At 33.3% G+C, this 18,700-nt stretch overlaps 1 protein-coding gene across 2 annotated transcripts in view; it reads left to right on the forward strand.

Moving 5' to 3' along the window:
• Nucleotides 1–18,700, forward strand: part of LOC150081718 (uncharacterized) — a 1,674,628-nt gene that overhangs the window by 1,379,173 nt on the left and 276,755 nt on the right. For both annotated transcript variants that reach the window (XM_090378825.1, XM_090378826.1), the window contains one exon: nt 1,154–1,381. In XM_090378825.1, coding sequence (XP_090234951.1) covers nt 1,154–1,381 — 228 coding nt within the window. The remainder of the gene's footprint in view (nt 1–1,153; nt 1,382–18,700) is intronic.

Raw genomic sequence — 18,700 nt, forward strand, 5'->3', positions numbered from 1 at the left:
CTTCCTATCCTGTCTATCCTTTCTGTAGACGTTGTACTCCTCAAATTCCAGTTCTGCATCCCTTATATCTGTGTGACACCACGTCTCTGATATCCCAACAATATCTGCCTTTGATGTTTTGAGCAATACCTCAAATTCATCAAATTTATTTACTAAACTCCTAGCATTGGTGTACACGCAAGTATACCTGCACCTGTTTCTATTCTTAGCTACCCTAACACAACCCATGTGTTTACTTGTACCACAATGGCTCCCAGCAGTCTCTGAAATATCATGCATCTTGTTTTTCAGGCTTCTGCTCATTCTAATAGAAGCAGTGCAAGAATCACTTCCACCTCTGCCAGTGGCTACTGTCAATCTATTGGTCTTTGTCTCCCCCCAAGCTAGCAGTTTTCCGACCCACCTAACACTGCCTCGATAGCATCAGCAAATATTCTTGCAATTCTTGCAAATATTCTTTTCTTCCACAAAGGGCCAAAATCACAATCCAGTTTGTGTTCCAGCCTCCCAGTAGACAAATGTGAGATTGGAAGAATTTCACCTCTCCTGCTTCAGTCTGTGTCTTTTGATCCCATGCCTATCTCTTTTTGGTGTTTTCAATTAGAAGCCTAATTTGAGTCTTGTTTTTCTTTCTTTAGCCTTAAATTAAAATCATAGTATGTTTCAGGAAACAAACTGAGATTATGAGATTGATAAAGTTTTGCATCTTCTGTTTTAGGCTGTATTTTCTCATCTGTGTCTATCTCTGTTTCCTGAATACACACTGTTTGCAATTTTCTACTCTCTATCAAAGACCTATTTTGAGTTTTTTAATCCCTGAAAAAACTGCAAACTTGGCATTGAACTACTTTAAAGTAGTTCAATGCCAATTTTTCAGTTTTTAAAGTAGTTCAATGTCTCTACAATATGAGATTAATGCCTTAAGTAGGTTTTTTATGTAGCAATAAACAATCCTAGTTTGCTTATTGCTACATACAAAATGATGCTTTGTCTTACTTGTTCAATAATATACTATAGCTTTCGTGGCATGAGGCTTTTGCCTTAAACTTTCTTGAGTTTATTTATTGATTTATTATTTTTCCACTTTTTCTTTAATACTGAAACCTTATTGATAATAACAAATAAAACATAAGTAAATTATTTTAAAATCCAGACTTTGAAGATGTACCACTTGAAGTGAGGGAACAAACAATCAAAATGCTTGAATCAGAAACATGGCCATCTGGTGAGGGAGATACAAGTCAGGTTTCTGTATCCAGTCTTCCAGAAGATGAAAAGTCAGAACCTACTACTGCTACAGTATCAAGCGGTACCACTGCTGAACCCGAGGCATCTTCAACAGAAGAGAAGCCTTTAATACAGATGCACACAGAACAAAAAGGTATAATTGCTTTCTTACAAGATTTGAATAATTTATGATAATGGTTATTTAATTAGCTTCTTACCATTTAACTGTTAAATAAAAAACAAAGTTATTGAATCTATGCAGTGTATTGTTACATTTCAGGTGCATTCGAATTTTTCTTTTTTTTCCCCATAAATTAAATGATTTTTATTTTTTATTTTTCTGTGATTAATAGAAGTTAAAATAAATATAGTTATTGTCTTATCAATTAATTACTGTATTTACAACTTTATAGAACACTTGATAAAACTATAGTTTTATGTTCTCCAAACTTAGCTGCTCAGTTTAATTACAACTGTGTAATGTTTATTACTCTCTATGTACTGTTTTTTTTTAAGTCTCTTTCTTTCTGTATATATGAAACTCTTCACAAGTGACACCACATTCACTAGTCTTATATAAGAATGAATACATATGAAGTGTACAGACTAACAGTACTATACTACAGTGAAGCTAACAGTACTATACTACAGTGAAGCTAACAGTATTATACTACAGTGAAGCTAACAGTATTATATTACAGTGAAGCTAACAGTACTATATTAAAACTGAATTTAATCTACAAATTTCTTTTTTACATACAAACTGTTTGGAAAAAAAAGAATAATTGCTGGATTTCTGTTTTTCCTATTTTAATGAAATCTACCCAAATATAAAATTTCATGAAAATCTGTCTACTGGGAGTTTATTTGTTAATATGCAGATGGGACAGACAGACAGATGGACAAACATGGTGAAGATAATAGGTGCAAATGCACTTAAAAATGATTTTTTACCTTTGATTATAGCAGATTTTGTTTCTTGATAGGAAAAACTATTAATATTATTTTACCATTGTGTAGTAGTTATCAACTTCAGTTGTCCATTTTAGTGTTGAAGATAGTTCATCATAATGTTATAAACATGTTCGTGATTTAATAAATTAATAATACTCATCTCTTAAGTTCCCTTATTATTTTGTTATTCAAATTTAATAATAGCATAATTGTTGGCAGAAACATAGCAGTTGAATTAACATTTTAATTTGCATTGATCATTCTTTTATTCACTCATTTAAATAAAATGAGTGGATTTTTTTTTTTTTTTTTTATGCATATGCATCAAAAATTACTCCAGTTTCTTTGTGGGCATGCTGGCATTTTGGCATACAAAATTTACCGTTCAATATTTCTGTAAAAAAAAAAAAAAAAAAAATGGATTGAAATAGTTTAAAATTGTGCCCTTTGTAATGTCACCCATTATTTTAATAATGTAAAGAATACAATTGTGAAAATTTTTTTTTTTTTTTTTTTTTAATTGCAATGATGAAATAGCATGTCAAAATTGATAAGCAATTTCTGTTGCTTTCAATTTCAGTGGCATGTCTGGTAAACTTTTTACTCCACTCTGAAAACAAAAGTTACATAAAGAGACATTTGTTTACTGTTTACATCAACAATGAGAGAACTTAATTTTTCACAGCCATACGTCTTGGAACTTTGAAAGGAGTACTAAAATTCATTTGGTCAACTTCATTATTTTTTTTGTTTTATTTATTTATATTATTATTTATTATTATTATTATTATTTTTTTTTTTTTTGAAATATACAACAGACAAAGCCAACACTAATACACCCATTTTGTGGATAGTTTTGTAAGAAAGAAGACATGTATAAGATTCTATAATTAATTCTTTAAATACTAAGTACAAATTACTGAGTAAAAGACTTCACTCCATGTCAGTCTTATTCAGACATCAGGGGACAGAGTTGCTTTGTGGGCATGCTGGTTTACTTAACACACTTGATAATGATTTCCAAATCATGATAAAAACATAAGCATAATAAAGCAGGATTGTATAATGGTTGAGTAGGGGCTAATTTCACCTACCCCCAAAGTTTTAAATAACTAAAGTGGATGGAAGCATGGTTCAATACCCAATAAACTAACAATTTTAGCAATTTCATGAACTGAGGCATCTTTGTGAGTAATAATGCTCTGAAAAAAGTTGTGAAAAGTACAAATATCCAGAACTTTTATTTGAAACATAATATGATTTGATCAATTTTTAAGGTAAAAAAGTTCATAATATTGAAAACCACTGGAAACAGCTCAGTGAAAGTACCACTTTCACTGAGCTGCTTCCAGTGGTTTTGTTAATAACCAGGTGTATTCTAATATAATGAATCTATCCAAAAAAGCTTTGGTTATTCAGATTATTCAACTTGAAAGGTGATCAAACTATTCAGTGATTGATACAGAAGGTGACAAAAAGTGCTTACAAAGCAGATAAAAAAAAAAAAACTAAATATATATACCTTCATTGTTCTTTTCTTATTTAAAATCACCTCTTGTAGCATACTTGTTATGAAAAAAATTAAATTTCCACTTGAATTTGTGGAAGACCTTTTCCCCATTGAATTTGTAGAAATTAATTTGATTAACAATTTGGTTTCTTGATAGAGAGTATGGTAATATCAGAAAGGATGTGAATCTGTTGGAATGGGTGCAGAGAAGAGCAATGAGATTAGTGAGAGCAATATGCTCCCTCCCTTTCATCATATGCTATAGTACCACTAATACTAATTTCAGACCAAATATGACAAATTTGCTTTCAGCCAGAGGTTTATTGACTGTTGGAAAAAACTTTCATATTTTTTGAAAGTGGGTAATTTGAATAAATTTAAAGAATAATTAGATGGGATGAAGTAGGGTGGTTTTTTTTTTTTTTTTATTTATTTATTATTTACAACATGCATTTTTCTGGTCTTATCAATGCACAACAGTCCTCCATGTTGGAGCAATATAATCTAAAATTGTTTTTCTTCTAAGTCAGGCTCTATTCTTTCTCTGCTGTGCTGTATGCAACTTCGTATTGCAAAGATCAGGTAATTTCTTTTAAGTGCTGGGTGGATGCCAATATATTTACCCACATTAGTCCTCCATCTTGTGAAAAAGACTTCATGGGAAGAAATCATTTGGATGGATACCTTGGTATTTTTATAATTCAAATATTAGGAGTAATAAAGTCAACCAAATTAGTAAAGGTGCTCAGTTTTACAGTATATCGGTGCAGGCATTGTCTATGCTGCAGGCAGAGACACTACCTGCTTTGAGCTGCATCCTCTGAGAGAACACACTGTCCCCATATATGACAGAAGTATAATGCAGAGTAGTACTCTTTCATCATGTTATTTTGATGGCTGCATATTTTAAAATATATTTCACACCTTTACTAATTATATCCAATTTAACAGTGTAGCCCAGTACTAGGGGTTAAATATGTGTCGACTCGGAAGCAATGCATAGAATGAAATAGCTTCTGAAATAGCTCAGATGGCCATTGTTTTGATGTGCCATCTGACAGCACCATGGAAAATAATTTGCCATGGTGCTGTCTCCTGTATAATCCTCACTTGGTGATACTATTTAATTAAAAACAAAATTAGTTATTTTAGGTCACTTTATGGTTAACAATTTTTTTCTCAAGTGAGAATAAACCAAAACATTGTCACTGTAAATAGAGAAACAGAGCATCCCCAAAATTATGACAGAAATATAACATAGAGTATCATTATTTTGTGAAAAGCAGTCTACTCTTATATTACGGTGAGAAAACAGACCATCACAGTGTTTGAAGATTCATCTGCTATGTCCATGCCTGTGAGAATCACATCTGTGTATCAATGCCATAGCAATAGGAGAATGAAGATTTCTGTCATTTCATCTATGCATAGCCTGTCATATTTAATTAAAGTTCTTTTGGTTCATTTTAAGGAGTCATCAACAGGTAGCATGATCTTCATGACTTTCTTTCTGAATACCATTTTCATGCAATTTATTTGTTTGAAACTTTATTCATTGAAGGAAGAGCTGTTCATTCAGATTTTAATGTTATAATAGTGATATAATGCTAGATTGTATGCATGAAGATTTCAGAAATTGTTTTTCCCAGTCATCTGTATTTTGAAGCTTTTTGGAGTTTTAACCTAGAACAATATGTCCTTTGCAATTTGTGTTGCCTATCTTCTCTCCCTAGTTTCATCTGATCTACTTCAACACTTCAGGGCGTCTCCTTTTTCTGGTGAATACACTACAATCCAGATTTAAAAAAAAAAAAATCATGGAATCTTTACCAATGTGAACTCAAATGTGAATAACAGCAATACCCTGCATAGCACTGATAATTGGTACCAAAAGTATTCCGTGTTATGCGAAACCGTGCTGATTGAGGTATAATTGTAATGGGTTTTAATTGAATGCGTACCAGAGAAACAGTTAGTAAACAAATTATAATAAATCTATAAACAATTTGTGCTTGATAGCCAATTAAAAGGATTTGAAATAAAAAAAAATATTGCAAAAATTTGTTTAATGAAAAGGTAACATCATGAGAGACGAGAAAAAAGTTTTAAAAAAGGCGGTTGTTTATTTAGGTATTTCAATAATGAAGTCTGGTGAAGTCGTCTCTTCTTTTTCTTGGTGTTCAAGTCTTTGTAGCATCGAATCCCATCTTGTAAAATTTGCTGTATCTTGATGCTAAGGCGCCTCCGTAGCCAGGTGGGAAGGAGCAGCAGTGCATAGCACACACTTCTTGATTAGACCGGGGTTCGAGCCCATCACTACCAAATACGGAGGATGTGGAAAGGTCAGGGAATGACCACCGCATATCCCGGAGCAATATGGCCTTAGTTGCTAATGCTCCTAAAACCCAAATAACTAACTATCTTGATGCTATGTTCAACATTCAGATTTCCATTCATAATCGCCTTGCAGGCCATGTCAACCCCAAAAAACTTTCTCCAATCTTCTGTTGAAAATACTTTTGGTGCCACTTCAGAATTGTTTTCCTCTTCTTCCTATGCAGTTTGCTCATCAATTTCAAGGAGAGTTGCACCATCTAAGTCACTTGCATGTGAGTCAGTGCAGTCACATACATTGACAGATTCCAAAGTTTTGAATCCCAAGTCATTTCCAATCTTCACAATGTCCTCGGTAGTTGTCTGAACTTGCAATTCAAAACCAGTGAAATCATTTACCAAATGGGGCAAAACATGCTGCCAAAAGAATGCATGTTGTTGGCAGTGATTTCTAGCCAAGATGCAGATATATTTTTTGCGATCGTATTTAAAGGGGTAAAAAAAAAATGCAAAATGAAGTTTGAAAAGCTGTTACGTCTTCTCAACAACAAGATGAAATTAAGAATACTGAACACTGTTGCACATTGCAGCTGACTGCCTGAGGAGAGCTATTATCACATGTACATGTGAGATAATAGAGTTGGCACCACAGCATATATGTACCTAGGCTACGACAATGCAGCACATATATAGAGTACATGCCCAGGCTATTGAATGAGTTTTAATATGTACAGTAAATTTTCGACTTAAACTTAATTGAAAACTGTGTTATATTGAAACCCGTGCTGTTTGAAGCCATGCTAAGCGAGGTATTGCTGTATTTATTATTATATTTTTTTTACTGATCATGATCCTCTCTCTGACAACCTAAAATTAATAGTATAGTTGTACTACTATAAGAATGAATTCAGGGTCACTACCAGATAGTCTTTTTCAGAAGTAAAGGGATGATGGGGCGATTAGGGCACTTTAATAATTTTAATTTTAAACAAAAGTAATCATATAAATGTATAATGAAATAATATATAAAATTGAGTCTGATCTCACTTTTGTCTAGGTCTGTAATATAAAATTCATGTCTTCATTTGCCCTCTTTTTTTTTTCCTATTTTACTAATCCCTCCACTATATGGCAGTGACTTTGATTGTATGGACTGTAATAGACTGTATGGCAGTGACCTTGAGTTCGTTCTTTAGGCAGTAGGAATATACACCAATCCAATCTTAAACATTTTCCTGATGTAAAATGCAAAACTGCAGATTGGTATGACATGATCCACCAGTGAAATCAAACTCACCAGTCTATAGTTTTAGGGAGTGCAAAAGAGAGAGGTGCATTCCCTCTTTTGCACCTCCTTTGTGGATTGGGGAGAAGTTCAACAAAAGTACTTCTTGAGTCTAAGGGGATCATCCCAGAATCTAATGATGATGATCTTGTTAACTGTCTGCCCTTGGATTCTTACCTTCCCTCAGCTTCATTACATTCTCTGAGATCATGATATTACTTATTTTACAGTAATTTGTCTCCTTGTCACAGTTCTTTTCCTGATTTGAATGTCTTTCAATTGTAATTCCATTACAAATGACTGTTCAACACATCTGCCATTCCTGCTATGCTTTCTGTGATTCTCCCATGTTGACCAATTAAGACGACCAGTGGTGTATTTGGGCTGGAACGCACTGGAATAACATTCTGGTACTTTTTTCTAAATGTCATAATAGAAAATCATTAAATTTATACACCTAATATTATGAAACAATGGCATAATCAAAGGAGAGGGAGAAATATCTGTTTTACCCCTTGCTACTAAAAATATATATTAATAGTAATCTTTAAAATTAATAGATTTCTTTAAAAATTTATTTAAAAACAAAAATATAAATTTTGAAATGAAACTTGAACATTTGTTACTAAAGTACAATGTGTTAGATAAAGAGATTCAATGAATGAGATATACTGTGATGCGTGTGAATGCTGCATTTTGATTCGCCATGAGCTGAACGCTAGAACTGGTTGTTCTATGAACCATGAGTCTGAAGTCTGATTCAGTTACTGTACAGTCCATGTGGCGTTATCATATAGTCTTCTGGATAACGAGCGTTCTGGTACTATTTTTTTTACGACTGTCTTCACTCTTTTCTTTTTTGTATTTGCATTTGAACAGAACTCTTTATAATCCATTATAACCTCTCTTTGCTAGTGATTTCTCATGCTCTGCTTTCACCAGTCTTACATCTGTCAATGGTTTTGTTACATATATACTTTTAATACTCATATAAATCAATATCTTGCAGTAGTTGTAACTGTGCCATGCTATTTGAACAAATGTGTTTTTGTGGCTTTCAGGATAAATCTGTTGAATATCTTTCATAATGAACTCTTCTCAAGAATATGCATTCCTGTTCCTGTATAGAAATTGAAGTGACAATGCTTAAATAGATCAGGTCTTTACAATTTAGAGGTTCATTAGACCTATAAACATAGGAAAACTGGAGTTGATGACATTACAACTGCAAAACCTACATACAGCACACTTAGAAATATTGAATTGTAAGTGGTTTTGCACAGGGTCTTAAAGAGAGGACAGTTATAAAAAATTAGTTTTATCATCCATCATTATGGCAGAAATAAATTGGCTACATATTGCATTGTCATATTATAGCATTATGGGTCAATGGTACGTAGTACAGTAGTGTGATTCATTATTAAATGGTATTATAAACATGACAATAATATTGTGGTTGCTCAGTACTTATTTTGCTGCTGTTTCAACGTCACTCGTAATAGTTCAGTACCATCCACTTCTGCCTTTAATATGTGGACTAAAAATTTTGGGGATTTTTTTTTTGGCACTAAAGAAGCTTTCAGTAAAACAAGAAGTATATACTTGCTAGAAAACATTGCCATTATTCAGGCCCACAGAGTCTAATGTGTTCTGCACATTGCCTGCAGTTTCATTAAACATTTTAGATAGGAGTTAAATTTAACTCTTTACACATTTTGTATAAGACTGAAATTTAATTTAAGCCTCCTTTTTCACCCCCACAAAATCCAGGCAGTACATAACATGCAATGAAAAATTACAAATTATGTTAACTTCTCAAATTTTTGTTGTCAACTCCCTTCTAGATGAGAATGAAGCCTTCATTCACTTTATAACAAAAGCATATTTTAATCTTTCTGAATTTGTTAGTAAGCAAACTTTTTGGTATTGGTTAGGACAAAATCCCTCATCTACTGCACAAAATCTTTACATGGCACTGAGGTTACAGTATGTCATGCAGTATTGTTTTTAAGCATTAATAATCCTTACTTTATTGAGGTATGTCATGCAGTATTGTTTTTAAGCATTAATAATCCTTACTTTATTGAGGACAATAATGAAAATGTGATAACCATGATATCTGCCTGCTACATTTGCACAATCAAGATATTTCTGACACAAAATCAGGATCCAAATCTGGTTCAAGACTATAAACAATATAGTGGGAGAATTTAGAGAATTGAAAAATTTTTCCATTTTTTGCTTAATTAACATACTAAATTGTATTCAATAAATATTTTAATAGTCCTAATTACATTTGTTTGTGTATTTTTAAATTTAGCTAAGGATTTAGTAAGTTATGAATTAATATTCATAAAGCCTTTGTTATTGGTGATTTTAGTGCAAATATCATATTTTGTAATTAGTAGCTTCTAGTGTACTGAATCATAGTAGTGTAGTATTGTAATTGTAGTAAATAAGTTGCTGACGATGATTCTAATCATGTAGGTGATTAGAACCTTGGTATTTTTTTTTGTTTTTAGTGAAAATGGTCTTCCTAAAATGAGGCCTCTAGATCTGTACACAGTACAAGTCTGGAGGCCTCATTTTAGGAAGGATGTAGAGTTGCTAGAATGAGTACAAAGAAGGGTAACAAGGTTGGTGAGGGGAACAAAGGACTGCTCTTACCAAGAAAGGCTTAAGTTCTGCAAATTGCAGTGCCTGGAAAGTAGGCACCTGTGAGGTGATCTGATTGAGGTGTATAAGGCCTTGAATGGGGTTTAGCAAGCTGAATGCTGATGGGATTCTTCCTCTTGCTCAGATTAAGAACCTGAGGGGCATAGATTCAAATCGAGGAAAGACAATTGTAGAACAGATGTGTGGAAATTTGCCTTTAGCCAGCGGGTGGTTGATTGGTGGAACAGACTTCCATCTTTTGTTGTGGATCTATTGTTACAATGCTTAAGTCTTTTCTGTGGGAAACAGAAACAACAAGAAAATGCTGGTCATTTTCTTGTTGTTTCAAGAAAATATTTGGGACATAGAACCTGCTAGATATTTGGGACATAGAACATCAGATCCCATCATTAGGTGCATGGGGCTTGAATCAATCCCAAGGATATTTAGAGCATTTGAAAACAAAGAAAGACTAGTCCTACCTTTTTGAGAAAGTTACTACCTTCAAGTAAAACTGCAATAATTTTTTTAGAAGTAATACCATCTCTCTATCTGCTGTTATTGTGAAGCAGAAGGAGAAAGAAGCTTTTAATTTGTAACCCTCCCTCCCACACTTTTTTGATAACATGACAGTTGTGTCAAGCCATGCATGAAATGGAGACTGGCTTTTCAATTTAACATCAGTTCCACTGGAGGCAGCAATCTATATTGTTTACTTCTTAACTTGATATGTGATCATTTCTTTATTTTGCGTGAAACTTTTGATTTCATGTTTAGCAAGGGAGTTCTGTTCTATGTCCCAAGGGTGAGCAAGGGAGCTTGGGACATAGAACAGAACTTTTTTAAATGATTTAGAAGTGCCTTTTAATTTTGTTAAAAAATAAAATGGGATGATTTTACAAAAAAAAAAAAAAAAATCCTTAAAAAATAACTATTGCAGCTATGACTTGAAATTTTATTTGTTCATTGAATTTGACATTATTTGTAAAAATGAATAATGAATCTTCATCTTCTGTTATGCCATAATTGTTTTTTGAGATTGTGTAAAAATTCCTTGAAAATAACTACTGTAGATATCAATGTGCACTATTTAATATAACCTTAAACATTATACTATTCTTTACTAACAAAAAAAAATTCGCTGAGAAATGTTTATTTCTTTTATTTCTTCCCTGTTTGTTTTTAAAGCGTTGGGACTGAAAAATTTAGCTTTTCTTAAAATATGATATTATGTGAAAAAGTTATTTTGTATATAGATTCCATATATTTTGGTATTCAGTGAGAAAAACAAAAATCAGAAATATTGAAAAATATGTGTGCTATAAGTCTCTTTCTCTGTCACACACACACACACACACACACATCGGTGCCCTGAAATTTACAACTTCTCACAGTAATGCAGTAGTGGATTCAGCCATATTCCATGTGGTATGATGTAATTTTGTGTGCTTCAGCAGGTCCGTAGGTCATATAGAATTGTAGCTAGAGTAGAAGTAGTCAGCATGTGACACCATCCAACCAGATTACACCTCCAAGTTGCTGGCCCATTAAAATCCTTATTCCTCACTACAGCTAGCCACAACTGAGTGACACACATGGATCTCTCCTGTCCTGAAAGAAAGGATAAAGACTTGAAATGTTTCAGTAGTAGGAATTCATCATGTTATGAATCCATTTCAAGAATTACAGCTAGACAGTAGTTAAAAGACCGATAGGTTTTGCACCTATCAGCTTTTAATTATTGATATATTGATAAGTTAAAAGAGTTAGAGCTAAGCAATAGTTAAAAATGCATAAGATGTTTTATATGTTGTTGGGAGATTACTCATCTCATCACTGAAATGTAAAATGAAATGGTAGGTGCTGCTTGTGAAGAGCATTATCAGTGTGGTGTGGTGGGGGATAGAATAGTTAACCTCCAACATTCTTGTTTATGGTTCTCTTATAGTCTTTCTACATGGAGAAAGACTATAAGAGAATCTTAGTCTTTTTCAAGTAATTTTCAAGTAAATCCAAAATTTTCAATTAAAATGATCTTCAAATTCTATTTATTTTATATTAATAATTTTCATACATTTTTAAAAAAGGAAATATGTTTGTAATGTTTATAAACTTAAAATTTTACTTAAATTGTGTTATATTTCCATCACAAATTTAATTGGTAAAACTATATGCTAAAATGCATGGGAATCTAAAGCAGCAGAAACGGATATGGAAAAGTAGATTATACCTTGAAAAGAATAATTTAGAAAATGTAATAATGCACAACATGGCTAAAAAAACCCAGAATAACTCACTTTTTTCATCTTTTTCATTGGCTGTAATGTATGTAATGACAATTGAATCCACCAGTGAAGGAATATAAACTGTAAAAAAAAAAAAAAAAAAACCAATCCTTTGTTAATCAGATCAGCTAGTCTCTTAAGTTGCTTCTAAATTTATCCCCCTTAATTTTTTAAAATATTTTTGGCTTTTGCCCTTTTACATTTAAAATATTTATTTAATGGTTTCCATACTTCTGTATTATATATTATTTCCACCATTACAGTTATTGGTTATACTAGTCCTTTCTTTAAAATATGTTTATATTCAATCATTGTTAATCTCTGCTGCTTTGTGCAAGTCTATTCTGCTAAGCATTAATATTTTTCCCTACAATTAACCTTCATTCATTCATTTCTTATCTTATAAGTTATTTATATATATATATATATATATATATATATGTATGTGTGTGTGTATATATATATATATATATAAAGTTTAGGTTTAAAGTAACACCATATAATATGGAAATAGAGGGAATATAAGTATTTAATTATAGTATAAAGGTTGTATGGCAGTTGTACCTATGTGCACGAAGCAGACAAAGGATACAAAAGTATATAAGTAGAGTTATAATAATTAAGCGAGAGAAAGAGCTGACAGACAGGAATGTAAAGAGCATAAAGTGCCAAACTATAGGAAAAAGGATAGAAAGAAAGAGTAGCATTAAAGGTGGATGACAGGGAAAGAACGCAAAAAAAAAACTTAAATGATGCATTGAATTATAAGAAATTAAAGGCTGAATTAGAAACCCAATTAAATGAAATGAAACTATAAAGGAAAAAAAAAAACAGATTAATATTAATGATTACAATAAAATAGCATGATTATATTGATTATATTGAATTTGTCATATATACAACTGTCTGTTAAGTTATTAGTAATAATTTTATGGTTGAATTTATTATTTAGACCATATGGGCGGAAACTGAACTTGGCCTGTTATAACGTACGATCACTCATCGGTGAAGACAGGATATTAGAGCTGGAAAAGGAATTAGAAAATATGAATTGGAATATCATCGGTTTGGCTGAAACAAGAAGAAGAAATGAATCACTTATAAGTTTATCAAGTGGAAATCTGCTGTACACCAATGGAAACAGTGAAAGGAGTGAAGGTGGAGTTGGGTTTCTGGTCCATAAAGATTTTAAAAACAACATTTTGGAATTCAAAAGTACATCACCAAGGGTGTCAAGACTAATACTCAAGATTTCTAAGAGGTACAAGCTAAAGATTATAATGATTTATGCACCAACATCGAGCCATGATGATGAAGAGGTTGAAGAAATGTACACCGAAATTGAGTCTTCTAGATGAGCAGAAAACCCACTACACTATTATTATGGGGGACTTCAATGCTAAGGTTGGAAAAAGGCAAAACAGCGCAGAAAGAGGAACTATAGGAAATTTTGGAATTGGTGAAAGAAATAAAAGAGGTGAAAGACTTGTGGAATTTGCAGAATCTCAAGGACTGTCAGTAATGAACACTTTTTTCAAGAAAAGGGTGAACAGAAAGTGGACATGGAAGAGTCCAAATGGATTAACAACTAATGAAATCGACTTCATCCTCACTAACAGAAGATATATTGTGAATGATGTTACCGTCCTGAATAAGGTAAATGTTGGAAGTGATCACAGAATGGTAAGATGTACACTTGATATAGATGTAGGAAAGGAAAAAACTGACTCGAGTAAATAATACAAAGGTCTTTGAGATAACAGAGGAGGAGAAAAAGCAGTATGTACTGGAACTTAAGAACAAGTTTGAGCTTTAGCAGACTGCTCAGGACCAAGATATCGACGAGGAATATTACAACTTTCTGAAAGTGATTGATAAAGCCCAAGAAACCTAGAGGGAAACAGAAATCCAAAGAAGAAAAAATTAGTCAAGAAACACTTGTCATGATGAACCGAAGACGACAAATGAAGAGCAAGAAAAACACTGACAGGGAGAAAATTGAGTATACTGAGTTATGCAAAGCCATTAGAAAGAGACTCAGAGAGGACATAAGAAGATTTAACACAAGAAAAGTAGAACAAGCATTAAGGGAAAACAAAGGATTTAAATCAGCAGCCATGAGCAGTAATACAGAAAGACAAATGATACTGAAACTGAAGAATAGCGATGGTGTACTTATAAACAGCAGAGAGAGCATAATTCAAATAGCAGAAGACTACTATAGAGAATTATACAAGGAGCGAGGGAATGATACCAGCAGTGGGGAAGATGGATTGCAAAGTAGCAACACATACAACATACCCGATATTCTTCCTGATGAGGTAGAACATGCATTGAAGAAAATGAAGAACCGGAAAGCCCCGGGGGAAGATGAAGTTACTGTAGAGTTGTTAAAATTGGGAGGAAGAGACATAACACAAAAACTGGCAAGGCTCTTCACAAAGTGCATTAGAAAAGGTGTGACGCCTAAGCAGTGGAATAATGCAATCATAGTTTTGCTGCATAAGAAAGGAGATAAATCAGAAATTGGAAATTATAGACCAATTAGCTTGTTATCCCACATCTATAAGTTGTTCACAAGAGTCATTACTAACAGATTAGAAAGAATACTTGATGAGAATCAACCGAAAGAGCAAGCTGGCTTTAGGACAAGATTCTCAACTATGGATCACCTTCATGTAATATCACAGCTAATGGAGAAAGCAAATGAATATAAAACACCATTATGCCTGGCATTTGTGGATTATGAAAAGGCATTTGACTCCATACAGCATAAGGCAATGATTCGGGCACTGGAAAGACAAGGCATAGATACTCCATATATTATGATTTTGAAGAAAATATATGAGAGTGCTACCTCCTTTATTAAACTAGACAAAGACAGTAGCAAATTTAAAATTGAGAAAGGAGTTCGACAAGGAGACACAATATCTTTGAAGCTGTTTACTGCTGCCCTTGAGGAAGCTTTCAGAAGATTAGACTGGTCGCAGAAAGGAGTCAATGTGAACGGAGAGTACCTAAACCATTTACGATTTGCAGATGACATTGTGGTTATAAGCCATGATCCCAAAGAATTAGAGGAAAATCTTAATCAGTTATGCACAGTTAGTAAGGATTTTGGACTAAAGATGAATATGGCTAAAACAAAAGTAATGATGAACAAGTATGCCACGAAAAGGGAAATAATGATTGAAGGAGCAGTAATTGAAAAGGTGGAGTCATATACTTATCTGGGACAAGTTATTAGCTGTAATAATGATAAATGGCTGGAAGTCAAGAGAAGAATAAATTTTGGATGGATAGCATTCAGGAAATATAGTCACATACTGAAGAGCAATATCCCAGTTTGTCTGAAACGTAAAATAATGAATCAATGTATACTCCCCACCATGACTTATGGAAGTGAAACTTGGGCACTCACCAAAAGAATGGAAGAGTAGCTGAGAACTACACAGCGAAGAATGGAACGAATTATATTGGGAATCAGACTGTTAGATAAGAAGAGAAACACATGGATTAGGCAGCAAACTCAAGTAAAGGACATTCTTATCAAAACTAAAGAACTAAAATGGTCTTGGGCAGGACACATAGCTCGAAGACATGATGACAGATGGACTAAGAAAATAACAGAATGGTATCCAAGAGGAGCTAGAAGAAAACCTGGAAGACAAAGTCGGAGATGGATAGATGAAATTCATGAGTTTTTGGGTAGTAAATGGATGGCCAGTGCTCAAAACAGAAGGAACTGGAAAGTTGCTGGAGAGGCCTTCATCCTGCAGTGGATTGAAAATGGCTGATGATGATGATGATGATGAAAATAGCATGCATCAAATAAGGGGGTGGAAATTTTTTTTTTATGTAAGAGAAATCTAGAAACATGAGGAAAGAAAAGTAAAATAATATATATATTTGTTTTCTATATATATATATATATATATATATATATATTTTTTTTTTTTTTCAAATTTTTTTTTTTTTTCATTTTATTTATTTTTTCTTAATTCTTTAGTTACCTACTTTGCTTTTTATTTTGACATCTGCTACAAATTATACTTAATTTCTAGCATATACGATTGTTGGAACAAACTTGCATCTTGTGTTGTGGAAGTGAGTAGTTTGAATAAATTTAAGGATGAACTATAAAAAATTATTAGAGGGATTGTGCAGATGATGTGGGAAATTTTTTTTTTTTTTTTTTTTTACTAATGCTATACAAGCTTGCTTTCTTGTATCATTTGTCACTACTCATACTAATATTAATATATTTTTAACTATGTTTATTCAGTAGGGAGGATAAATAAAAAAAAGAATAAATACATTTTTTATTCCATAATATTAGACAAAAGTCAAATGATTTTTGTATAATATTATGGATTACTTATGGAACTTTGGCTGAACCTAATATTATGTTATGATATGTAAAGGGACCACTTTCATTACTAATCCAAACCAAAGTATTGCATGATTTGTTTTGTCTGTTATAAAATTTAAGTGAGCTATATTATCCCTTGGATGAAAATTACTGCTTGTTTTTGTTATAATCATTTTATTCATTACCTTCCTGTAGGGCACCTCCGTAGCCAGGTGGGCAGGAGCAGCAGTGTGTAGCATGCGCTTCTTGATTAGACCAGGGTTCAAGCCTGTGCCCACCAAATACGGAGGATGCGGAAAGGTCAGGGAATGACCACCACATATCCCCGGAGCAATATGGCCTTAGTTGCTAATGCTCCTAAAAACCAAATAACAAACAACAACCTTCCTGTAGTCTGTAAGTAATAGTAATAAGTATATTTCTAGCTTACTTTTTCTGTATTTAGAAATTAACTGAATGATACCTGTAGAGTTACCAGAAGAAATATAACTTACTCACTATTACAACTTTTTTTCTCCTTCCTCCTCCCAGTATTATTTAACTTGTACTTCTGCACAGAAATTTTTAACTTTAAATTGAAAAATCCCATTAGTCTGCTGAATCCCATTGAATCCCATGAAAAATCCCATTGAATCCCATTAGTCTGCTGAATCCCATGAAAAATCCCATTAGTCCCATGAGTCTGCTGACGAGGCTACTAGAGACGGTCGTTTTCAAAGCCGCTAAGTGGATTTTTCTTATTTATTGATTTGAAATTATTGTTTTTCTAAAACTTTTGATTTAAATTTAGTAGTATAACATTATTTTGTGATTTTCTGATTAATTTGGTGTATTTATTCTTTACTCGGCCTTGTAATTGCATAAAAGTATCGGTAAAGGTTTCCACGTGTTTCAACTCCGCTAACCGTTCGTAATTTTCCCGCCTTTGTGATACGATATACCGTACTAGATAGCGTTAGTTGAACTTCGTTAGCAGTTAAATTGTACGTTTAAATAAATACATATAACGACTTAGATTACAAACGTAATATAATTAATTATATTTAACATAATTAATTATACATATAACCACTTAGGTTACGTAACATAAATAATTAGTAAAAACAAATAATTAATACATAACTTGATACGAAAGTTATATAAAGGGATTTCGCAGATAACACTCGTTACTGAAACGTAAATATTTCGTAGATAACACTCGTTACTGAAACGTAAATATTTCGTAGATAACACTCGTTACTGAAACGTAAATATTCCGTAGATAACACTCGTTACTGAAACATAAATATAGCGTTATAACTGTGTTTGGATACAAGTTTAGGATTTAAATTTGTCCAGAAATTGAAATTTTATTGAAAGTAAATCTAAATCATGACTCAAACCAGAGCAACAAAGCAAAGGGCTCAAGCTAATGGGAATGCTGTGGCCCAGGGGAGAACTGAGGGGGGCAGTTGTCCTCTGAATCACAGCCTTGTAAGATGCACTATTTGCTTGATGTTTGCGGAGCAGTCAAGTATGGGACATGATACTGCCATGGGGGATGTCTTTGTGTGTGTGCGATGCAAGGAGTGTAAGGAGATAAGGCGACAACTCAGCGTTGTTATGGGCCTATATGAGAGTTTGAAGGATAGGGTGGATGCCCTCGAAGGATTACAAGTGAGGGGCCCATCAAGCTCTCAGCTGCCCACACCAATGCCAGAGCTTGCACTTGGTCATCGCGGAACACAGCGGCAACCCCCAAGGCAGAATGCGCTGGTCCCAAAGGAACTAGTAGTTGTTGGTGACTCTATTGTCAGGGAAACGGGAAACATGCTTTGTAAAAAGGATAGGTGGAATAGGACCAGGGTATGTCTGCCAGGGGCAAAAGTTGATGACGTTGTAGAGCGGATATCATCTTTTAAGGGCACAAAAGGTGATATAGTTGTACACGTTGGCACTAATGACATTAAGAGTAGGAGACCGGCGGAATTACTTGACAAGTACAGGTCACTGATGAAAAAAAGCCGTGAATTAGGGTTGAAATTGAAAGTGTCTGCAATTCTGCCCAGACACGATAGGAGGGAGTATATGATGAGAGC

This window comes from Mastigoproctus giganteus, chromosome 8 (assembly GCF_048544385.1).
Source record: "Mastigoproctus giganteus isolate SK-2022 chromosome 8, ASM4854438v1, whole genome shotgun sequence".
Taxonomy (NCBI): domain Eukaryota; kingdom Metazoa; phylum Arthropoda; class Arachnida; order Uropygi; family Thelyphonidae; genus Mastigoproctus; species Mastigoproctus giganteus.